Below are 24,923 nucleotides of genomic sequence, written 5' to 3' on the forward strand. Positions count from 1 at the left end.
CCCCCCCCCCCCCCCCCCCCCCCCCCCCCCGAAATACCAAATTCCATTGCCTGCTGCCCATATTAATCTGTCTTTGAGTTAGGGTTGCATCCACTCTTAGTGCTTAGAATGAAGGCAGCCAGTCTGCTCAGTTTTGTATTTGGTTAAGAATAGGGTAATTATATGTCTTTAGTTCTCAATATGATAACATCAAGATCTGGCACATTGCTGATCTTGTCTTAACCACGCTAACAGTATGCAAAGACTTCAGATTAATACCAAGGACCTGTTCTAAGCTTACCTGCAAGAGGCAATGAAGCTCTGGAAGCACATGCCGTGGACACAGACCCCCTTAGAGTGAGGCAATACACCCTCCTCTCCTACCCCCCACTCTGCTGAACCCCAGTGGTGGGCACAGACCTCTCCCTGCCGCAAGGGCCCTCTCTAGCCCTAATTCAAACTGAGAACTTGGCCTCACCCTCAGCTTTCCCACTGGACTTTGTAGGACATAGCATTAAATCTGCTTCTAAACCCCAATCCAGCTGTTGGGAGCTGGACAGAAAAGCACGGAGGGAGCGTGTACGGGCTCCCAGGGCTGTGAGTACAAGCTGCACGGATGCCTTGGGTTAAGAAGAACAAGGACTTACAATTGTGGGTTATGTCCTCATCCTGCCTACCACAAAAGCATATGTTTAGGGTTCCCTTTTCCAAGTGCTTCCTTTCTATCTTTAGGGTTTGGGTCGGAAATGTCTTTTTCTTGAATTGCCCAGCGACTGTAGTGCAGGTGCTCTGGTTAGGGATTTTTATTTCAAGAGCTGCGGTGATGCCAGGCTAGAACAGTCTGGGCATAGTGTGTCTCTTGCACTGGGAGTGTTTTCTTTAGTCCCTAATCAAATCATGCTCAGCCACTGTGAGCTGCCCTGCAGACCATAGTGTAAGAACATGTTAGAGATCACTTAAGCAAACCTGACTCCCACAAATCCATGAGCCCCAATGGGATGCCCCCAAGCGCTGAGGGAGCTGGCAGATGTCATTGCCGAGTCACTTTCCATCATCTTTGAAAGGCCATGGAGAACAGGAGAGGTGCCTGAGGACTGGAGGAAAGCCAGTGTCACTCCAGTCTTCAAAAAGGACAAGGACAGGAGGAGGACCCGGAAACCACAGGCTGGTCAGCCTCACCTCTGTCCCTGCAAAGGTGATGGAACAGCTCATGCTGGAGGTCACCTCAAAGCATGTGGAGGAAAAGAAGGTCATCAGGAACGTCAACATGGATTCACCAGGGGGAAATCATGCCTGACCAACCTGACAGCCTTCAGTAATGGAATGAGTGGCCGGGTAGGTGAGGGGAGAGTGGTGGATGTTGTCTAGCCTGACCTCAGCAAGGCTTTTGGCACTGTCTCCCGTAACAGCCTCATACATAAAATCAGGACATGTGGGTGAGATGAGGGGACAGTGAGGTGGGCTGAGAACTGGCCGAATGGCAGAGCTCGGAGAGCTGTGACCAGTGGCGCACAGCCTGGCTGGAGGCCTGTAGCTCGCAGTGTTCCCCGGGGGTCCGTGCTGGGTCCCGTCCTCCAACTTATTCATCAGCGACCCGGATGGAGGGACGGAGTGTCCCCTCAGCACGTTTGTGGCTGATACAGACTGGGAGGAGCGGCTGATACCCCAGGAGGCTGCGCTGCCATTCAGCGAGCCCTGGGCAGGCTGGGGAGCTGGGTGGGGAGGAACCTAATGAAGCTCAATAAGGGCAGGTGTAGGGTCCTGCACCCAGGGAGGAACAGCCCCAGGCACCAGCACAGACTGGGGGTGGCCTGGGAGGTCTGGTGGGCAGCCAGTTGCCTGTGGGCCAGCCGTGTGCCCGGGTGGCCAAGGCCAGTGGTGTCCCGGGGTCGTTCGGAGCAGCGAGGCCGGCAGGGGCAGGGAGGTGATCCTCCCCCTCTGCTCTGCCCTGGCGAGGCCACGTCTGGAGTGCTGTGTCCAGTGCTGGGCACACACTGCAACACAAGAAGTTTAATCTGAATATTCTTTACCTTGAGGGTGACAGAGCACAGGAACAGGCTGCCCAGGGAGGCTGTGGGGTCACCTCTGGAGACATTCAAAACCCACCTGGACACAACCCTGTGCAGCCTGCCCTAGGTGACCCTGCTTGAGCAGGGGGTTGGACTGGATGATCTCCAGAGGTCCCTTCCAACCCTGACCAGTCTGTGATTCTGTCAAGCAATAGATTTATATCAAAAAATGTTTGCTGGAAGCATCATTGCCCTGTGCTGAGGCTTACTTGACTGCACCTGCACTGTGAATTGGAGTAGAAGCTTCTTTTCTGCAAGCTGGACCAGTTTTATTTCTCTGGTTCCCGGGACTCCCAGGGCAGTTTTATTGAAGCAAGTGGAGAAGGGGATATAGGCACATTTTGGCAGGGCACGAGGACAGGGACCAGCAGCAAGGGCTGCAGGCATCTGAATCTTGCGCTGCTGCTGAAAGCTTTGTATCCTGTGCCCAGGGGCAAGAGCAGCGAGCTGGAGAGGGAAACGGAGGCTGGATGGTACCACATACCAGCGCTGCTGTTTGTCTCCAGTCCTTGCATACCAGTCACATCATCGTCCTCAAAGGGGCAAACTGGAGCAAAGTTAAGCCAGGCCTGGTATGCAGGCAAAAGCAGGTATGCGGACACACCAATGCACACACCATAATTGTCAGGCTTGGAGATGCAGATTTGTACTTTGCGTGTTGTCCTACAGCACTCGGTCACACGCAGTAGGTATGGCTCAGGGAAAAAGGGAAACCTGTCCCAGGCAAGGCGTTTTAACTCTCTCCAACTTTTTGTTATCCTGGGAGGAGACGAGTGGAGCTAAGGGCCCTGCCTAGTAATTAAAGGCATCAGGGATGAGAGGCATGTAAGACAATCATTGCTAATTAGTAGCTGCACGAGTTAAATGCAATCTTAGTTTTCATTCTTGGTGGCAAAGTGAGCAAATGTCAAGAAAGCCTTTGGCTGGGAGAGAGGGAAGGGGTTAGTCTGCAGCTCTTTCCTTCCCTGTTGGGAGAGCCCTTTGTTGTCCCCGAGTGGTGACTCAGCCCGTTAACTCCAGGCAGTTTTCCCTCTGAAGTGCGTGTGCCATGTATCCTGATTTAGGATCCTGCCAACTATACCAATCTGTTGCAGATGAGTGATTTAGATCAGTCAAAGAATCACTGTCAAAAGTATTAGAAGAAGTGATTTTAATATGAATTCATAAAGATGTGACTTAGCAAAGTTCAATGGCAAGGTTCACCCTGTTCCTTGCTACATGGATGAAACAGACAAAGGAAAACAGAGCTGAGCTGGAATGATTTACAGAGGCTGGAGATGCAGAAGTGTAAGAGACCCTTCTGTTGAGTCACGAGGTTCAGAGTGGACCCGCTTGCTTTTAAACTCCTCATGGAACTTAGGTGCAGCTAGGTCAAATCTTAGACCTGGACAGCAGTTTTTCTAATAGAATTATCCATACAAAGTTTATAATAATTAATATTGAGTATCAATTTCATTAGTATTAGTTCAGCGTGCTATCAATCATTCACTGAGGATCTGTTGCAAGGGGTCTCTCTAAGGAAGAGAGAGATCTAAGGAAGGATCTCTTAGTCTCAGGTAAGGAATCTCAAACCTTGAGAGGTGTCCCAGCTCAAGGGGAGATCACCACCATGCTGCCTACCAGGGAGGGTTCAAGAAGGGCCCCCATAGGCTGTCATATTTATGCAATAAAGTGGTTGACTTGCAGTCAGATTGCGTATAAAGGGAAAGGTGTGCACGAGACTCCTTGTACCCACGACTTTGTTCCTTGACAAACGAGTCTCAGAGAAGCCACCCGCTACTCATGAGTTAATTGCATGACCCATGTTCCAAGCTCATGTGCACTGACACTCACTGTGTCGCTGCTCCTTTGGGGGTTTTCTAGAGGAGTTCTTGGCCCGGCTATGGCTCAGGTCTTTACCTCCTCTGGAGCCTGTACCAAACAAACCATCGCTAGTTTCATTAAGGGCTTGAATGTGTCTGTCACAGCATGGCAGGCACGAAAAAAATAACCAGATATCAAACTTTCTGCCCTTCCTAGATTCATGAACAGAGAGGCTTGACCACATCTTTCAGGGCCTTTAAATACAGATGCACAATACAGGTGTTTTGTTTCTCCACTTCCCCCTCCCATTCCGTGACTTCATCTGACAGTCTTTGGAGAGCAAAGGGACTATTCTTGGAGACTGTCCTCGTCCTAGAAATCATAAACCTGGCAGCTACCATAGTCCTCTCCTCCTGGACGTGACCCTATCTGAAATGCTCATGGTACATCAAAGGAGCCGGCGTGTGCTCCCAAAGGACCTGCTGTTTATCGAGGACACAAGTGTCCTGTCCTCACGCATTGAGCTACTCGCAGCTTCTGCTGTCACTGCTTAGCCACTTTTTACTGCATCCCCATGACCTGGGAGCTGCTGAAAGCCTTGCATCTTTAAAAGGGGATATTTGAAAAGTAAAGTCAGGTTAGGATAAATCACAGGGAGCAACATTACCGTGTGAATAACATGGATAGGAGAAGTTAGATTGTAGAACTAACAGTTCTGTGGGTGACATTTCAAAGTCTGCTGCAGTGAAGAGTTCCATCTATATAAAAGGACAGCTGCACACTCTTTTTCTATTTTTTTGTTTATAATTTAAAAGGTGTCTTTTTCATTCACCCCCATTTAAGCATTTTCTTAATAGGTATCCTTTCTCCATGCCAGCCCTTTTAAAGATTAAAAATGAGACAGTGCCTCACCTCAGGGTCTTGTCCCATCCTCTGCACCCAGATGCAAGTGGGCAGAGGCAAGAGACTCCAGGACACTGACCAAAGCCTCATGGGATGGTTCAGACAAAGACAGGCTGGTATCCAAAGGCTCCTCATGGTCTTCGAGGGGAAACTAAGTTAAATGGGGGATATACTAGTCATTTTAGCTGTGCATAATGTCCTGGCAGGGAGGTGAGCTGGTTCCCAGTGCCCCAGGCTGCCAGGAGTGTGGCCGTGTGAGCTCACACTGGGAACACGCATTTGTGCCTTGGCCCCTTGCACCCTTTGGTAGCGACGGCTGTGGCAAGGCAGGCGGCTGCGGTCCTGCAAAAGCAGGGTTTGAAGCACTGTGGGCAGAGTGGGCTGGTGTAGCTGCAGGACGTGTCCCACTCCGATTTGTGTTACTGGAAACCTGGAGAAAGTGTGTAGCTGTAGCCTTGAACCTGGCCACACGGATCACACACAGGGGCCAGAGGCAAAGGAAAATGTGTGGCCACGTCAGGGGCATCACTTTGGGTCTACCTGAGCACATTCGCTGGGAATTTGTCCTGTTTGGAAAAAAAAAAAAAAAAAAAGGTTAATTTTTAAAATTACTATTTATTTCCACACCAACCAAAACTGTGCAGGGTGTGATCCACACAGAGAAGCAACTGTGTGATGGAACTGGTTACTTTGCACTTTCATACTGCTTGCACTAGACACCTTTGCTGGGACAGAAAACGCCTAAGGGCAGCGTTTTGTGCACACTTTGAGGGGCAAAAGCTACCATTTCCATGGGAAGATGCAGTCTGGCTGGTCATCCTGCCCTCATGCCACCTTCTCCTGTGTGTTCATTAACTGATTAGATAAGTGACCTGGGTTACGGCTAACCTGGAGGGAAAGAAAGGTAAGATTGAAAGAACAGTGAATTAATTTCACCAGCGCTGTTGGGTGAGACTGGCTGTGAACTTGCACAGGAGCCTGCGAGACCTTGGGTCAGCGGTGGGGCTTGCGGCAGGGCTCGTGGGAGTATTAGCTGAGCGATGCACGTACCTGGGGGCTCTGTAATCAAAGGGGCTTGCGTTGTTCTCTCTCTCTCTGTTTTTTTTGAAGTCATCCTAATTAATTAAACAGCTGATGGAATGGCAGGGCAAGCACGTAGTGCAAAAACTCAAAGCTGCGCGGATTTTCAGTGTGGACCTGATGAAAAGGCTTCTTTGCGTACCCTGGTGTCTCACTAGCATAATTAACTCTGCTCTGAGTCAACTGGAACATCAGCAAGTTGACCATTTTCAAAGCAGAAGCAATTTTATAATAGCAAAGTTGCTATCAGAGCATGTGAAATGCTGAAGAAAAGCCTTTCCTTTCTGCGACACTTCTGAGGTTCTGAACAAAAGCTTCGTTATGGTTGTGGGGTGTTTTTTTCTTGTAGTTGAATAATTTGACAGAGAATTCACCTCGTTTTCATTAATTTTTTGGCAGGGGAAAAGTCAGGATTTTCTCAGTGGGAACTCACTGAAGCAGAGAAACAGGGCTGGGTAAAGAAACATGGCTAACTCCAGCATAATTATTGAGAAAAACCAAAGTGGGTAGTGAGCAAGTGCCTCTTCGGTTTAGCGCTTTAACAAATTATCTATATAAGCCTGAGTTATTCCTGAGACTTTATTTCACTTCAGTTAGTTTGACTCCACACTGGCCCCAGGCACAAACTCCGCCGAGGACCTTGCTTGAACACAGAGACGAGCGCAGAGCAGATTTGGCAGCCCGCTGCTGCAGGCTCTGCTCGGTGAGCAGCATTGATTCGTGTCAGTAATGTCATTCCAGTGAGACTCTGTGAAGAGTTTGGGGTCGTGGATCCAGAGCGTCTGAGCAGCAGATTTGGGGTGATGGAGTTTGAAGGGTGGGCGGTTTGAATTCGGTACTGAGCAAATCTGCAAAGCAAAGGATGGGAGCTTTGTTCCTTTGCATGAAAATGTCTTCCTGCAGCTGGGTTTCAGGGGGCCATGGTCTGGGAGGCTGTTATCAGAGCAGGCTCCAGAGAGATACGGGTGCTGTGTTCGGGTCAATCACCCAAAGGAAATCCAAGTTCCTTTCCTGATCTTTCCTACCCTCCTGCAGATAACCTGCAACCTGCTGCAGTGTCCATAACACTGGGAACAGCTTGTATCTGGAGCTGTTGGACCTAGAAACCTGGCTTTAATGAAGGAGTCGCTGTCCCCCATCTGTGGGGAAGTCGGTGGGGTGGGTCACTCTGGTAATGGCCAAGCTCCACAGCACAGAAATGACCCTCTAGCAGTTTGACCCTAGCAGTCAACGGTCAACACAGGTGGCAAATGGGTCAGGGAAGCTCAGGTTTGAAACCATCCCTCAAAGCATGATGCTGGGTAGATATAAGCTGTCCTTGAATCCTTTCCTCCTGGACATGTGGAGGGAGAAGCAGGAGCTCCTACATAACTGATGGAGCACGACCCCAACCAGTGGTTTGTCCCCATTCTCCCAATCCACCCCATGGGGGCAATGAGCATGGCACACCTGTAAGACCATAATCTTTTCCTCTCTAAAGAAAAAAAGTTCTGTAAACATCTCCCTCCCTGTACGCCGGCAGGGCCCGTGCCAGAGCAGCAGGGGAGGTTTTTGCCCCCGGTGTTTTGCAGTCACGATGGCTGCTGTGGCCATGATACAGTAAGCTGATAGCGTGCTCATGAGTCACTTCTCAAACACAAAACTGGCAAAACAGGCTGCATGAGGCCCCGTCAGGGCTCAGGATATCATAATTATGATGGCCTAGCTTGCTGAAGGAGGGCAAATGCATGATTATTTATAAGGCCACATTAGTACAGTCACACCCCTCCTAGGGAAACCAGTGGCTGCTGTTGGGCCATGGCCATGGCCTCACTGGGGAAGTGAAGACAAGCCTTTGATGTCCTTGGCTTATTCACCCCGGTAGCAATTCAGTTCAGCAGCGACATTTGCGGTTGAGGTGTTCTCTTGATATTTTTTTCTCTTACCTTTTAATGACCTGCTTCCACTTCAGCAAACTAGTTTTCTCCTCTGCTAAATAAACCCTTGAATGAAGATTTCTGGTAACTGGAAAATCACCAGAAGTTCCACTTTGCTATAATCACCTTGAATTTATCTTTTTAAGATCGGGCAATCGTCCCCTATCTGAGGCACGTGGGTTTTTGCACTGGCCTGGAGCAGTCATCTGGATGTGCTGCCTGTGCAGTGCCCAGGCTGTCAGTGCTGTGCAGATTCTGGCTCCAGCAAAGGTCTAAGCAGAGTCTTCTGCTCAGCCCGTCGTTCAGGTTGGTGCACATTCCTGAGAGTAGTGACTTACCCTTTTACAGCTCTTGCTTCAGCTGCAGTCTACTACTGCATTTTCCCCACTGAGTCTCAAGGACAAACCTTTCCTATCATTAGCTGCCCAGTTAGATCAAAAGATGGTAAAATAAGGGGGTCTGAGCGGGGACAAGAGGAAGGTGGACCACACGCATGGTATGAGCCCACTGAGAGCTCACCCCAGCCTGGTGACCTGCAAGGTGGCTGTTGAAGACAGCAGTTGCACCTGAGTGTGTCTGGGTGAATCCACAGAGACATCAGCATCATGGGCCATCATACACACTCTTCATCAGCTCCCCGGGATGTCTGCTGTGTCCTCCAGGGCTAAGCTTGTCTCTGGCAGGCGCTTAGAGTCAGCCTGAGCTGCTTCACTACACGGGAGCTGAGGGCCATGGGGCAGGATGGGGCTGGGCTTAGCCAGGGCTGAGTGTGCCAGGAGGGTCCATGGCACCTGCACTCTCCATGGATGTGACTCCATGGTTGTGTCTCATTCCCCAGAAAATAAAGTTTTGAGATATCTGCTTTCTTCCTAGTGTGTGGGCAAAATAGGAAGAATTTCTTTGTTCCCTGTGGGGTTTTGAAAAGCATCCTCCATGAAAAAGAGGCCCTTGAGTTTAGATTTACAGCAGCCCAAGCAATTTTACAGCTGTATCTAACATCTGCTCTCAAGGAATCTCTTGGTTCCTTACACCCATATGTAGTCTTTTCTGACACAGAGGTTTGTGGTTTACTCTTCCTGATTTAGGTGATACTGTCTTATAAACCAGAGCATCCTCAGGTCAGACTGAATTCCCACCGACTCCTGCTGGGTAAGAAGCATGTCCTGCTTAGCGTCATGTGTAGTTTTTTGAAAGGAGAGGAGGGCCAGTGTGGTGTCTGGGCTAATCCCTCATTTCCAGAATATCCACATTTAGTTGTTTTTGTCTCTGGAGACCTCTGTAAGTCTGTTCTGCATCTGAGGACACCAACACACATGAGCTGGGCAAAACTGCAGAAGGAATTAGTGCCAGAGAGGAGCAGGGTTAGGTTGGGTCTGGTTCCCAGAGCTGCGCATGGACCACCCCATCTTCTCTGAGCTTGTGGCTGGCTGCAGTGTGTGTCTGAGGAAGGCTGTGCCCTCCTCTGAGCACCTGGTACGTGATGCCTGGGCTGCACTTGCCCTTCCCGGGCTCTGCGGGCAGCTCACCAGCCTTGCAGTGGGCTGCTGCGGCGTGCAGCCATTCTCTGCAGCAGCTCTGTGATATAAGTAGCCACTTCCCAGCCTGCTGCCATCTCTCCTACCCACAGACAGGGAGGGAGAAGGAGCCAAGAAACATCTTTTTGCCCCGTGTGACAGGACGGCACCCACACAACAGGGCTGCGGCGCTTGACCCGAGTCCCCAGTACTGCCACACTGCGAAGTAACCGATTGCTCCCAAGTGACAAGCTCTGTCTTTCCATTTTAAGCCTATTTGTGAAAGGAGAGCTTTTTTAGTTTTTTTTTCCTCTTTTGATGCCAATCTCTATTGTTTGAGGAAACTTTTGCTAGGAAACCAGGACTGGGGAAAAGGAAACTCAAAGACAGAGCGGCCAAACCCTTTGCAGGAATCTGCTCTCTTCTGAAGGTTAAAGCTTGTCATTTTTTGATTTACTGGAAATGATTGGTGTTTCCTTTGTTCTCCTTTGCGGTGGCTGCTCTGATAAGCCCTGAGGGATGCTTTCCTTGGACAGATCTGGAACAATTATAGCAAAAGAAATAAGAAAAGTAAACCCATGTCCTGTTTTTCCTTATTCCATTTCTTGTTAATCAGCGATTTGCCTTGTTTCAGAGGGAGACTCAGGACCCTGCCTCCCTAATTGCTGGGGAGTTTAGATGGCTGCAGGCCCAGAAATACCATCCACTACAGACTGCTCTGATCAGAGTGTTGCTGAATGCACTATGTGGTCTGACCTTTCGGTTTATGGTGAGCTGGCTTCTGGGGCTGGCCCAGCTCAGAGATGAGAGTCGTTTTGGAGCCCGATGTGAAGTTTGCCAGCAGCCCAGAGCCCTTCTGTACACAGGGCAACCTGGAGTCCTGTCCAGGACCAGGGCAGGAGAGTGCTGCAGCTCCAGGCTGAGCAGGGCTATCTGTGGCCCAGGAATATCTTGGGAGAGGCTGTAGGTCAAAGTCTGCTGATAAAGCCACGCTGATTCTAGGAATCAATATCTTCTACTAGGCTGGGTGCATGGTGAATGGAAAGGGACTTGGCCAGCCCTCTCCTGCCGTGATGCAGAACATGTCGTGTGAAGTGGTGCCGCTCTGGGGCACCCGCTCCAATCCTGTTCCTTCCTAACACAGAGTCCTCTTGCACCTTGGGAGAGCTGCTCAACAGGGTGCCATTCCCCTGGTTGTGCAACGGCAGACTTTGCTTATCTGTGCCAGGGGCTTCCCCACCTGGAGAAGGCTGGAGGCCCCAACCCAGTTCCCACTGAAGCAGCAGGAGACTTTCCCAGTGACTTCAGTGGGCTGTGACCAGCTCCGTGACATCTCTGTGCCCTGGTTTCTCAGTGTAGAAATGCAATACAGCAGCCACCACCTCCTCGGAGTGCTCTGAGGCTTGTTTGTATTTTACGAAGCATGGAGATGCATGGGAAAAATGTGTCATGAAAACCCCTCCTGAGAAGGCAGAGCCTGAGCACTTGTGACTTGTTTCTTTGAGCTGCAGGGACAAGCCTATATTGCGTGCTGTGGGCAGCTTTGCTTGGAAGCAGGAAGAAGGGGGGACCACTGTCTTGTTATTTGGGTGGAGCTTAGACCATATGAACTTGGGGGGACGGCAGCTGAGTGACCCACTTGTCCGGTCCTCCTCCACCCCTCCCTACAGCTTTGTGGATGAGCTGCTCCGTGCTGTGCTGGCTGCTGCAGCACAAACACAACCCACCAAGTCTGAGGGAACCAGCAGCTGGTCTAGCTACCACCCTCGTGTGTTCTTCCCCTACCAGCCTTCAAGGCCAAGCTGCAAGGCGATGGCAGTGCCCACTGAGCTGCTTCAGATGCCCCAGAAACCTTCCTTGGTGTTTGGTTTTTTTTTTTTTCCTTTCCTTCAGCTGGCACGCAGCTGACAGCTAGATAGTGGGAGCAGCTGGAAAGAGATACCCAGTAGCACTGTTCATAAAAGTCCAGATGAAAGATTGAAACACCTGCTAGCACCAGGAAAAATGTTTGCTGTGGGACATCAGGAATTACACCCTGTGGTGCACATGGCTGCTCACATGCATAATTTCCTCATCATTGCCAGTTAAAAAGGCAGGTGATGGATGGGCCAGTGTAAGCCAAGAGTATAGGGAAGGCAGCAGGCTTAGTCCTTGCCAGGCAGTAAAGACGATGATGTCTAGCAAACCGTTGTCTTTAATACCTAGAGGTATCACAAGTATTGTGTGACATCGCCTACTTTTCACTGCACAGAGATATATAATAGATGCTGCTTCCTCTTTTCTTTAAATAAAACCCTTCAGTAACAAAGTGCACTGCTTGAATGGGTCCTTCCATTCAGAATAGATGTGGTTTTAAAATACAGAGTGAGTTTGCGGCCATAGGAAAATCAATGACAGATTTTCTGTTGGTTTAATCTGAAAACTCAGTGTAGTTCTTACCCTGAGCAAACCCAGGCCAGGCCAAAGGATCCCACCAGTGACATGAGCCAGAATAGGTGTGTGATGGAGAAAGCTGTCTGCCACAACCAAGGGACTTGGAGCCACACACCTGCTGGCCAGTGTGAAGCTGGTCCAAGAGTAAAAGAGCTGAACTAGCTGGAAGATGAAGGGATTGAATGGTTCTCCCGTGCCACGCCCATCAGCACAACTTTCATTCAAGAAGCTGCTGAAGTCAATAGTTGCAGAGCTTCGACCACGGCTTCTGAGAGAGACCTATGAGTTGGCTGAGATGGTCCAGACAGCCATGCACAGCCCCGTGCCAGCGCACAGTTCAGTTCACTTGCACGCACATCCCCATCCCTTAGCACATCCAGGGGTAGCAGCGGCAGCTCTTCTAGATCCATCCCAACTTGTGCACACAGCTGAGGTGTCCCAGCATCACCTCACACCTCAGCCCAGGAAGCCGTGCCGAGTCCTCCCTGGCCAATGTGACAAGCTTCCGCAGGGAGCTGCAGCTCACCTCACTGCTCTGGATGTGCTACCTGAGCCCTGGAATGGGAAAAAACTATTAAAAAACTTACAGAAATGTTTTTTAGATATTGCTGCTTGAGGAGACCTCATTTTTCTCCTGTCTGTGTGAGCTGCTTTGGAAAGAGCTGTTTTCCAGACGTTGCCAAGCCCTTCTCCTGGGAAAGTCAGCTGCCAGGACTGTACATCAGCTTTGGCACGCATTGGGGCTGGCCCCTTGGGAAAAGCCAAGCCCCTACGTTACCTCTCACCCTCGTGCTGGCTTTGGTGTGCGCTTCACAAGGCGAGGATGCGCTGTGACATGCCAGCGTTGTCCTTGTTTGTGAGCATGCAAAGCCTGGGATGAGGCTCAGTCTTTTCAAAGGGAAGGGCTGAATGTCAAGCCAAAAGGCTGGTCCTCTGGCACCACAAAAGAAAGGCTTTAATGTCCTTTTAAGTTTCGTAATATCCTCGTCATCTGAAATTTCTTTGAGCCCAAACCCAATCTGGGGGCGTAATGAATTCAGCGTTCTCCCTCTATTAGACAGCTCCGATTTCTGCAGTTTTGTAAACATCCCCAAATCCACGTGGTGCTGTAGTAGTTGTCTTTCAGCTGCCTCTCTCAAAGTGCCTCAAAGGAAGAGAGAAATCCTGTATCCTGCTCCACGTCACAGAGGAAAAGGCATCAAGATTCAGACCTCGGTCTTGTATATGGGAGAAAAACTGACCAGATGCAGGTGTAGGGTCTTAACTGGTGCAAGCTCATGGTCTTCAGCGCCCGCTGGGACATAGCCCTCTGAGTGGAGTGCAGCCTTAACAGACAGCCCTCCTGATGGTATCCACAGGGAACTCGAACTGGCAGGCAGGTTCCTCTCTGCACGCTTGCACACAGACACGGATGCATGCACTGCCATCGGAAACTGGCTCTGGGGAACTTCCCTGCCCTCGCAGTTAGTCTCAGGCTTGGGATTCATTACAAGAAATTGTTAAAAATTAAAATGGAGGTAAATAGACATAAGTCAAGTCACTGATAAAACAATTGCTAGGCTTACTGTACAGCTACCCCAGCATTATTGTTGATCTTCGGGAGGGTTGACACTGCTCTGGACTGATGTTTGTGCTATGAGCTGAGCTGGGATGATGCACTCGCTGCCCGTGTTGTCAGGTGCCCTGTGCCGGGAGCTGCAGTGACCCACGTAGAAGCAGAGCAGAAAGCCGGGTGATGCGGAGGTGTGGGTTGGTTAAAAGGATGGATTTCTGCAACTGGGTGGTGGAAAGGGGCTTCCCTGTGAATGGAGAGGAAAGAGTTTGCCTAGCATATGCAACACAGAGGTGAGATTTGGTAACTGAAGCTATTTATTGGAGTCTCTTTAAAACCATGTTTCATGGCTATGAGGCTGTTATCTTCAGTCTAAGTTGTTAAGTCTTATGGGGGTGTTTTGGATTTTTAAATAAAAATATTCTCTCTCTTTATTTAATAGCTGAAATAGCAGGTTTAGGCCAGTATCTCCTGGGAAGTCTATAAAATTGGCAGCTAAAAATAATCAGCAGACTTTAGGAGTTACTGATGCTTTGTAGAACATGGACATGCATTTAATTTGGAGACAATTCTACAGAAGTAGCACATCTTGGCAATTGTTTTTTCCACTTTTTATTTCTCTAATAAGAATGCAAGGAAACAGGAACGTCATCCATTAGGACTCTTTCTGCTTTGTTCCTTTTGTCTGTTCCGTAGACGACCTCCTAACCCTCTCCCAGCAGCAAAGGGAGATTTCCACCTGTCTGTGTTCCTGCAAACTGAGTGTGCAAATGCCTGGTGTGATGAGTCAGCCAGGTCTTCACACCAGTTACTCTGCAGTGGTTTAAGATCACTGGTTACAGTGGAATCACCTTTGGTTTTTATGGTGTCTCCACCCAAGCTCCAATGCCTTTTCCCCATAATGGGGATGCAGAGGAGAGCCTTGGCCAGACAGTTGCTGGGGCCATCACTGCCATGGGTGGCATCAGAGGACAGGGAAGGATTCAAACTTGCCTTGATGCTCATTTGTCCTTTCTGCCAGCTCTGCAAGGACAGTAATGCTGAATGATGCCCTTAGACTCAAATGTGTGTAGAAACTTTGATCCTGCTGTCATCCATCTTCTGTCCACGGGAGCTACATCTGGTTTTGAAGTCTGTATGAGAGGCAAATCAGATGTTTCTCAGAAGGGTTATTATTGTTACTATGGTTATAGGCAAGTGCGCAATAGCCCCAGCCATGTACCGGGAATCCCTGTTGTGTTTGGTGCTTGACTGTAGACAATGAGAGAGGCCATGCCCCCGAGAGCTACCTGCCCTTTAGATTGCTGTCAAGGTATAATTTGCTTTCCATTACATGCAAGCACTGGATGAATTTCTACAAAATTCTGCACTGAGCCTTTCTGACAGAGCGTCTAACCTGAAGCCTTTTTCAGATTTTTTTTTTTTTTTTAATTAAAACAGCTCCTATGATCTTTTTCATGGCAGGGGAAGCGGCAACTCTCTAGGCTACCTGCTATAGCAGGAAAACCAAGCACCATATGCAATGTAACTGTTGCTCTCTCTCTCTCTATCTCAAAAATGCCGAACTATGAGAGAGAATTCGTCCCACCAAACGCCCACTAAGCACATTTTTTTAAATCTGGTTTCTCAGCCTTTCAGGAAAGGAGAAGCAAAATCTAGCTATGTTCTTCTTGCCTGCTGGAACTGGGCCCCATTTCATGAAATCAAATGGCTAAGGAGGAAAAAAAAAAAATATATCCAAGGCAAAGATGCTATTCTCAACAAAGAGAACAGTATATGCAACAGCTTCTGCAGCATTCCAGCAACATGATGTCTTTCCCTGCAGACTCTCAGTTAGGGATTGATTGTCTAAGCAGAGAATTGCGCGATTCAGAAAGGCTTAAGGCACACTTCATGAACTGTTTGCTAAGAGGATGAATAGATGGGCATGTGTGTATATAAATCTATAAATCATGTCTTGTTCTGCCCCAAAGAAGACAGCTGAGATTGGATTCTTTGTCATTTGATTTCACGTTCTCAGGGCTAGGGATAAAGGCAGCAGTGTTTTGCACATGGTGTCAGGATTTGATGCCACAGCTCTAGAAGGACAATCTGGGGAAAACAGGAGATAATGTTTGTTGTGAGGGCTAGAGCTAGAACTCACAAAGGGAATAACAACATTCACACTGCTCCGATGTGTTCACAGTTAAAGGAAAGTGCAGTGAGTTTCTCTTATTTGGGTTCTCCTCTAGCCTAATGGGATTTTTACATAAGCAATGCATGAGTTCTGGTTTAAAACCACAGGGTGTTTGGTGGCAACGCTGCTATATGCTTCTGCTGTCCATCCCAGTCCTTGCTCCACTGTGCCCATTGCTGCCTCTTCCTGCCGTTCTGCTCAGAAGGTGCTCTGCTGTGTTTGTGCTGATTTGGCTGGACTTTTTGACAGGCTTTGCCCCACTTTGGCACTGGTGGGTTTTGGAGGAGGGGTGTTGATGGTGGGAGTCGGCACCAACCTTAGAGCTGAGACAGGTGCTGCAGAAGGGCCCTGCAAGAACCTATTCTGTGACAGGGGTCTTCTGGGAGATGCTCTGAGCAGGGAGGGGATGGTTCAGTAGCCAACTGCCCTGAGAAGCTACCATGTTTGTTCCCCAGAGAGTCCTTCCACTGCCCAATCCGGTGGCCTTCATGCAGCACTGGGGTACCAGCAGAAACGATGCTCTGCACGGCCGCCTCCCTGAGGCAAGCTAAAGGAGGAGCCCACAGGAAAGGCAAACCTGAATCCCTCAGCCAAAGACATGTTTTCTGCTGGCTGAGGCTGTGCCTGGGGACTATCTCTTCTAGGAAAGCCACCAGAGAAGAACTGTTAGATCACATGGCAGTCCCTACAGTGCCTGTGTGGGCTGATGCGATCCCAGGCCAAGAGCAGCACAGTGGCTGTGGGACATCCTGAGCCTGCACTCGCGCTGGTTTGAGTTCTCTCCATAAATCCCCACGGGTGGTTCTGCGGTTCCAGGCAAATGCCATGGTGAGTCCATCTCCCTGGCAGCTCTGGGTGAAGCAGGCATGGGCGGTGGGCTGCGGGCTCCTTCGCTGAGCGCAGCGTGCAAGCAGTGGGGGTGAGCGTGCAGGCGGCACTGCGCGGAGCTGCGGCGAGGCAGGCGCTGATCTCACTGTAACCAGGAGCACCATGGCTGAGCCCCTGGAGAGGCTCACCCGATGTGAGAGCTTTGACTCATCTCCCGTCTCGCTTGTGCTGGGTGCGCTGAATGGAATGCAGGAGGTGTGCAGAACAAAAGCCTTTGCTTGTTTCCATGTGGATGCTCTATCTGCCTTGCTGGCCCCTGAGAGCGTTTTTCCTCCTAGCTGATGTGGTGGTGGGTGGCCACACGCAGTCCCTGTGTGGCCGGCATGGCATGGCCAGCCGAGCAGAGGTGCAGGGTTTTGGTGGGCAGTGCTCTGCCCCTGGCCCATGCAGAGCTCCCCCACAGCCCCTCAGGCCACAGCTTTGTGCCTGGACAGCTGGCACGGCAGCACAGGCATCCCTGGAGCACAGAGCTTCCTGCTTACAAATTAACTACGAGCCATCAAGGGTCAACTCCCTTTTGCTACACTATGTGTGAAAAGATTGGGAAGGTCAAGCAGAAAGTGAGAGAAGTTTTTTTCCTTGACAGTTTTCTGCACTATCCGGTGTCCCCTGCCTGCTTTTCCTATTTAATTTCAGGAGAATAACTCCCAAGTAGAGACTTAGCAAGTTGGTCCCATGTTTAGAAGGTGTTGGAGGTAGTATACACGGGTTTACGTTTGTTTGGGTTTTTTTTTTTTCCCATGCACTCCTAAAATGTAAAATATTATCATCTATGGCATTTAAAAGTGGTCTTTCAGTCACTGCCCTGTCTGGGGAAATGAGTAACAGGCAAGAGAGCTCGAAGCGTGGACAGACATCCTATGTTTGTCTTCTCGCTTGTCATCCCTTCCCCAAAGAGCTCCCAGAGGCCAACCATTGCTGTCTGCCTGCTTTGTCTGTCACAGCATCCTCTCCTCCTTGATTAGGAAGAAGTTGGGTGTCAGTCAGCCCCAGGAAAGGCCAGTTATCTGTGTCCCGATTCTGACAGATTTGCCTTGGCAGCAGCATGCTGCTCTTTAAAAAGCTCAGAAGAAACCCTCCTGCCAGTGAACGTAGATTGTGCTTTTTTCATTTCTTCTGGATGGTTTTCTTTTTCTCTCTGGGGAGGATTTCTCCGTCTCCCAAAATTCTTCATGTGGTGTTTGTGGCTCACAAAATGCATCCTCCCCGCCTGTAGAAACACTCCCTGCTAATACCAGACCAGGGGCTGCGTGAATGGCACAGACAAAGCCAGGCATCATGGACTCAGAAGGCAGCTAGCCAAAGGGAACGGGGTAGCTTTGCAAATGGGTACCCGGTCTCCTCCCTGCCCAGTGACCCTTTGCTAAATAGGGGCCAGTTTATATTTACCAAAAACAGAGGGAACGGAAAGCTTAGGGGGGTCAGGAGTAACAGTTGCAGATGTTAGGCTCTGGGTTTGTTTGTTTGGATCTCCCGAGCACACTCTGATCCCAAACTTTTCCGCTCTGACAAGTGGGACTGGGTAAACGGAATCTGGTACTTTTAGTCCAGCCTGAAGTGGACAAGTGTCCACAGCTCCTGACTCACACACGCTTCCATTTCCTCCGGGGTGGCTGCTCATCATCCTCATGGATCATTACCTGACTGCCAAACGCAGCCTCTGCCCTGGAGGCGGCAGGTCCTCCTCCAGCTGCCCCTGCCTGGGCTTCCCTGTCAGTAGATGATAGCTGGTCTCACTTCCAGGGCTGCTGAGCCAATATTGCGTGTCAAGACTACATCACCATGCAGTGTCTGGGGGATGGGAGAGGAGTTTCCCCAAGGGTTTTTATTTATCTTCTGCATATCAATGTTTATTAGAAATTATGCTCATTTTCTGAAGAGTCCCAGTCTGCAAAGCTCTAGGTTTCCTGTAAGCACTTCCTATTCCTCATGTTTCTGAAAATCGTTCGTTATCTCCAATTAGCTTGTGGCTGGTGTACAGCACCCAGAGACTGTGTCCTAGTGGTTCTGATAGTACTTCCCAAGATCAGCCTGTTGCATCTGAAACAAAGTCCTTCAGCTTTTCTTCCCCTACTAAAATAATAATGTGCGCTTATGTAACGTTCTTCAGATCTCCTGCAAACATTGGCTAGCCCTGCTGTAAGACACAGGCGTTTCTGCTTTGCAGACGAAGAAAGTAAGGCAGAAGGAGGGTAACCAATTTGTGAAGGTCACACAGCAAGGCAGGAGCAGAGCTAGGACTGTAATTCAGATAACCTGCTCTTCCCTCCTGCTCCAGTCACTGCTGTACAGCACTAACAGTCCAAATGAAGAGATTATAATGCATAATCCATACTGGTGTGCCAAGAATTCTCTAAATCATATTACACTGTCACATAAAATGATGACTCATTTGATAACACAGCCCACATCCAGTTCCTTTATGTTAAAATTACGTGGACAAGACTGGATTTAAAAAGAAAAAGGAGAGCTTGTTATGTGTCTGTTGAATGCTGAGTTATAGATGCTTTCATGGATTTTATTTTGGCTGATGCTGAAGGAGCGTTTGTGAGCCTGTTTGTTGACAGTGGTGCTTGGGACCAGAGATGCTGACATTCCACTAACAATAATAGGAACTGCCTCTGTTTGTTTCTTAATTGGAAATTCTTCCTTACATGGGCCCAACCCACCCTCTGCCCCCGCTGAAGGAAAGGGCAGTTGTCTGGGACTAGCAGAGGGAGCACCTCCCAGCGGTGCTGGTGCCTCTAGGGCTGCAGGGTTGGACCTGTGTTCCGTCATTGCCACAAGCCCCTCTTCTCCCCATGCCCTATGGAAAGGGTGGGGAACAACCCAAGGTGGTGCTTTTGGGTTCTCTGGAGAGAAAGTGCAGTTTATCTAAAGCAATTAACAACGTGGCAGAGCAATCAGCCCAACTACACTCTTCCCAGAAGTTGCTTTCACTGGGTCTCCCCATTGCCGCTTCCTCTCTGCTGGCTCCGTTCTCCTTGCCCCTCCCTGCAGCCACCTTGTCCTCACTGAAACCCCGGCTGCTGCCCTTCGGACTGCCTCTGCTGCCATTTGGGGACTGTGTGGCTACACTTACCAAAGCCATTTGGGACGTGGCTTGTGCAAGTGACATTGAACCATGTTTTGCTGCATTGTGGTTTCACCATTTCCTTTTCCTCATTCTGCCTGGTCTGTAATTCCCATGGCTGAGGAATCCATCGCGGAGCCCTTTTTGCCAGGGATGCCCACGTGTTCTCCAGCTGAGAGTTGCTCTGGTATCTCGTCAGAGATGACTTTTCCATATGCTGCGTGGCTGGCGCATATCACAGCCACTTGCTGCACTTCGAATATAGAAGTGTGGTCAGGGCAGATGGTCACTGCTTCTTTTGAAGCCACGAAAGGCTTGTTTGACCATGGGACCGGTCCATCTCTGCGGGTTGCATTTCCCTGTCTGCATCAGATCCCATGGGTGACCTCTGGCCCGGCACCATTCTGCCCTATCTCCCAGAAAATGAGGTTTAATCTACCTTGCTTTGGGTAAATAAGCCTCACAGCAGCCAAATGTCCAGCAGGCAGTAAGGACTTGGATCAGGAAACAGCTTCAATTGCTGCGTAGTCAAGGCCAGTTCAAGAAGCTCTTTGGAAGATTTTCCTACTGTTGTGCTGGAAACTCCTGCTTCCCTTGATTTCTTAGAGGAAAAAAAATTGTAAAACCCAGTTTCTGTGCGTGACCTGTGGAGACCCTGCGCATCCTGTACTAGTGCTGAGAGCAGGGGAGGAAAGTAATTGCTTTCAGCAGTTGGAAGACGTGGGTGGCAGGATGGCTTTGCGCGGTGCTGGAGGATGCTCTGTACACGTATCCCTCCTAAACAAATACCTCTTAAATGTGTATTATGGGAATTCAGGGAACAGTTGTTTTTTTTTTCCCCTCCAAGTGGGAGTAAGGCTTATTAATACTCTCCTTCCATAGGTGAGTTGCAGAAGCTGGGAAGTTGTGAGACGAGTAACATGTGCTTTTATCAGTCAAATCTGCTCTCTCCCGGACAATCACTTCAGCCAGTAGGATGAGGGCAGGAAAGACAAGGTGCTGGCAGGAACGTGACTTCTGTAGGGGGGGAAGCACACAACACCATTCAGGACAGCTACTGAAACGAGCTTTTTGCTGTGCGTGTGTCAGTAGGAAGGAATTATTTCCATGATACTGCTTGGTGCATCCACGCTGGCTATGTACTTGCTGAAGATGATGTATCGCATGTCACTGGTGTGCATGTCGGAGTAACTGCACTCTTGTAGACGTGGTGGTATTTGCATGCTGGAAGAGCATTGTAGGCTTGTGCAGTCAATTCACGTATTTTTCCAGGGTATCTTTTGTCTGCAGTCTCTGAGAATTCCCAGGGAGCTCCTGCCAAGTAGGGGAGGGAAAGGGAGGTTTCAAGGTGAGATGTGATGGAAATGGAAGTGGTTTGGACAGTCTCAGAGCTCCAGACAGATGGGGCTGAAAGAGAAACGGGTGCTTCAAATGTCTACTCAGATTCAGAGTCACCGAGAAGAGGAAAAAAGAACTGACAGTGCAGGGGTGTGAAACCGGAGTGAGAGGTGACAGCCCCCAGGCTGTGGAGCAGGGTTATACACAGCTCTGGAGGGAAACGTCTGCAAGCAGCAATCTGGTCTTCAGTAAAAGACAGAGATTTAGGGAGGTCCCCAGGTTTTCAGTGGAGCTCAGCTGTGAACAAGACAGAACGGGCCAGTTTGAGAGTGGAGGCATAGAACTGGTGCCTGCTGGGCGGCAGCCAGCAGCAGGGCGACTGCAGCCTTGCTCTGCGGGCCAGAGAAGCCGCGCCCCACTGCAGCTACAACCGGGCATCCGAGGTTGCTCTGCCCAAGCTCAGGAGGGCTTGCTGCCCTGAAGGGGAAAGACAGACAGATTTCCCAGTGTTTTATCTCACTGCTGCTGAAAGAGATGAGTCTGTCATTATTTACTGCCATCTGTTACATAGACAAGAATGGCAGCTGCTAGCGGTGATACCTTCTATCTCGTAAGGTCTTTCATCCCCCAAAACTCGAGCCCCTGAGAGACTTACAAAGACAATGCAACCAGTCTGATGCTGTAAGGAGAGTTACACCTCATGCTAGTATCAATCAGTGGAAATTTAGCTTTGTAAGCTGTTTGCATCTCCAGAAACACTTCATTTATACGAGTGTGCTCACGTGACTGCTCGCAGTCAGTACAGCCCATACCCTCTCGTGAGAGGTCTGGCCTGTGTACGTGGCTATAGGAGGGTTTGCATCATACCCCTGTCTGTGACAAACCTCAGGTAGAATACATCCCATTTTTCATTCAGAAAGAAGTTTTTCTGTCTTTTCTTTTTTTGCCCTATATTTTAAAGGCCTGGGTACACATCCATACCCAGGAAGATTTAGAGGTGATTAAAGTGAGCTGGGAAGCAGATGTCTGGTATCAGTGTAATACAAAACACCTTCCAGAGACTTTCTCCTTTGCGTGGTATTATCCTGATCTTACTGTGCTGATCCCACTAAGGTGAATTTTTTACAGGGGGCAATAGAAAATGGAGAGGGAGAAGCAGCAATACAGTGTGTGTGGCTAAAAGTGTCCAGCCCTGGAGGTATTAAAAAAATGCGTAGATGGTGGTGCTTAGCAACATCGTTTACTGGTAGACTTGGCAGTCCTGTGTTAACAGTTGGACTTGATGATCTCAAAGGTCTTTTCCAACTTAAATGATTCTACGATTCTAAGCTGGATCCAACACGGTAAGTGTTTTGTGGCTCCTCTGCTGCCCAGCTTTGCTCCCAAGTCCGCCAATGGCCAATGGGGTGAACTTGTACGTGTCTCCTGGGTTCCTTGTGCCCTGGTTTCATCACTTACAAAGTAAGGATAATGTTACTCACCTTGTCTGCAAAATGGTTTAAGATCTAGTAATAAAAAATACTAGGAAGGAGCTTAGGTGAAAATGCAGATACCAAAGCAAATAACACGCACATGCAGGTCACCCCATCCCTCGATCAAAATGGGGGTGAGAGAGGGAAGGGGATTTCTTTAGAGAGGCAGCCATCTGTCAGGCTTGCAGAAGAAATTACTGAAGTGTGTTATCGATAGTTATCAAAACTTGCTGGAGCAGAAAGAATTTTAAAATGCTAATGAGCTTTCATTTGTGCTTCCTTGGTTGGGACAGTTGGCTTCCTTGCTGCATTTCTCCAGGCTGAGCAGTGACTTTGCATTGCCTTTCAGTCCCCACACAGTGTCGGTTTCTGGTTTGCTTGTACTTTCTCAGTGTGGTTTCTGGGGAGGGTGAAGTCATCCTCACCGAACTATTTCTCATGCTTATTGTTTCGCATTATGTGAAGCGGGTTATTTTAACAAACTCTACATTTTTACAATGCCAAAAGTAGAAGTGTTGATTGCGTTCCTGGAGGCTGCCTCCGTGTCCTAAGGATGTGCACTTCCATTTTATTGTCTTCTATTTTTACCTTGGTTTTGGGGAGGAGGAAGGGCTGGAACACCCTTGGGACAGGCAGCGACCATCTCTGGGTTGGTGCGGTCGGGGTGTGGGAGGATGGCCACGGCGCGTCCCCCGGGGAGGTGGCACACAGCCCACACATGGCACACACGTGGGCTGCCCCGGCACCCCCCAGGCAGCCGCAGAGACCCAGCTGCCGAGAGCCCCTCTACTGCCTCTGGCTTTTTAAGGCTCATTTAAGCCCTAAAATAACAACTACCACTCCCTGCTGAGGGAAACCAGCTGGGAATTAGCCCAAGCCTCCCGTTCCCCCGCTGTCTCGTGAAACAAGGACTTTCCCCTCTGTGTTGTGTCCGTGAGATGACATTGCTCCCCTCCCCTGCTCCCTGTGTGCTGCAGCCGGCTCCTGCCCTCTGCCAGCTCCTGCCTGGTGTACACGCAGCTCAGGGCACCAGAGACATATAGCTAACCTAAGGAGACAGCAGATGGGTGCAAGCGCTTTGAAGAACAGCTGCTAGTGTCTCGTTCAATAATCCCATTTTTAACATCCATATGATAGCAAAAAAATACTGGAAATTGGCTTTTTCTGTCTCTTCTCATCTCCCGAGCCACACCTGACCTGTTCAACGTGATCTGGAGATTAAAGGCTTGTTATTTTCGCTTCCCTACAATAGATCAGCGCCTGAGCTCTGCAAGGCCATTGAGCTGTTGGTCCTTGGCTCTCCCCCTCCTTCCACTTTTTTTTTTGTGTCCCAGGACATGTGATAGTCCCCAGACCTAACTTCTGCTAAGGGACACGGTGGATTTTCCCGAACACTCTGCACCGCAGGTTGGTGGCAGTGAATTTTGTAGGTCCGATGCTCCCATTTCTCCACCCTTCAAGCTGGGAAGACTGGCTGGGGGAAGAAAGGCTCGGCAGCATCACCCCGCAGCAGCACGGACGTGACCGGGAAGAGGGAAGGAGGAAGCCCGTGCCCTGCCCTGGTGGGGCTAGAGACGGGCTTGGATGCGTGGGATCGGGGGAGAGAGGAATTGTGAGGCAAATCTGGTCGGTGGCACGCTTCCAGCTGTCGGCCGGGGTGTCCCTTGTCACCCCGCTGTCGCTGTGCTTCACGGGCCGCTAACGCCACACCGCCGTGCCCGGGGGGCAGCGCTGCGGCTGGGCGGGGGTGTCCCCGCCGCGGCCGCCGGCAGCGAGGGGCGCTCAGGGACAGGGGCTGGCGGCGGCCCCCGGCGACCCCCGAGCGGCCCGGTCCCTTTGGGAAGGTTTTGCCGATGGAAAGGTCTATCCCGAGGGTGCAGCTGGAGTTGCCAGCGGGGCCCTCCCGCTCTCCCGACCCTTTGATTTTTTCCCCTACGGGACACCGACGCCGGTTTTGGCGGAGAGAGGCACAAGGCGGCTTCGCCGGGCCCGTGAGCCCCCGCCGCCCGGTGGCAGCGGCCGGCCCTGCCGTGGCTGCGCGCCCCCGCTGTTGCCCCCGCGGGGCGGAGCGCGGCCGCTGCCGGGCCGAGCCGCTGCCGCTGCCGCAGCCGGGGCGGGGCGGGGCGGGCGGGGCGGGGGCGGGGCGGGCTCACGCGGCTCCGCCGGGGGCGGGGCGGGGGCGGTGCGGCCGGGCGCGGCGGCGGGAGGCGGGCGCTGTCCATGGCCCTGCCGAGCGCGGGCCGCCCCGGGGTCCGCCGCGCCGCGGAGCGGAGCGATGGGCAACACGGTGCACAAGACCCTGGCAGGTAGCGGCGGCGGCAGCGCGGGGCCCGGGGGGCCGGGGGTGCGGGGGGCGAGCGGGGCGCGGCGGCGGGAGCCAGCCGGAGCGGGCGGGCGGGCTGTGCCGCCCCGGGTCCCAGCCCCGCGCCTCTGGGGCGACCCGGGATAAGCCGAATATTAAATATACCCCACCACGTTATGATTATCATCTGTATTATCTTTAACGGTGCCCGCCGCGGCGGTGATGCTCGAGCGGCGGGGTGCCGCTGCGCCCATGTGAGCGCGGCCGGAGCGGGTGAAGCGGAGCGGTGCTGGCAGCTGGAGCAGTGACCCCAGCGCTCCAGCCCCGACCGGGGGCTGGCTTTCTCATTTCCCCTTCTTCTGCTGCTTCTGCTTTCTTCTTTTTTTCCCTAAAAAAAAAAAAAAAAAGAAAAAAAAAAGAAAAAA

The 24,923-nt window shown here is 50.7% G+C and overlaps 1 protein-coding gene across 2 annotated transcripts in view; it reads left to right on the forward strand.

Moving 5' to 3' along the window:
- The window catches only part of NEURL1B (neuralized E3 ubiquitin protein ligase 1B), a 143,035-nt gene that overhangs the window by 82,796 nt on the left and 35,316 nt on the right, over positions 1-24,923 (forward strand). Inside the window, exon 1 of one of the 2 annotated variants that reach the window (XM_040603024.1) lies at positions 24,383-24,502. The exons of the other annotated variant lie outside the window; for it this stretch is intronic. Within the exon in view, the coding sequence (XP_040458958.1) occupies positions 24,472-24,502 (31 nt within the window). The 5' untranslated portion in view covers positions 24,383-24,471. Of the gene's footprint in view, positions 1-24,382; positions 24,503-24,923 lie in introns of those variants that run through there. 2 annotated transcript variants of the gene reach the window in all.

This window comes from Falco naumanni, chromosome 8, assembly GCF_017639655.2.
Source record: "Falco naumanni isolate bFalNau1 chromosome 8, bFalNau1.pat, whole genome shotgun sequence".
Taxonomy (NCBI): Eukaryota; Metazoa; Chordata; class Aves; order Falconiformes; family Falconidae; genus Falco; species Falco naumanni.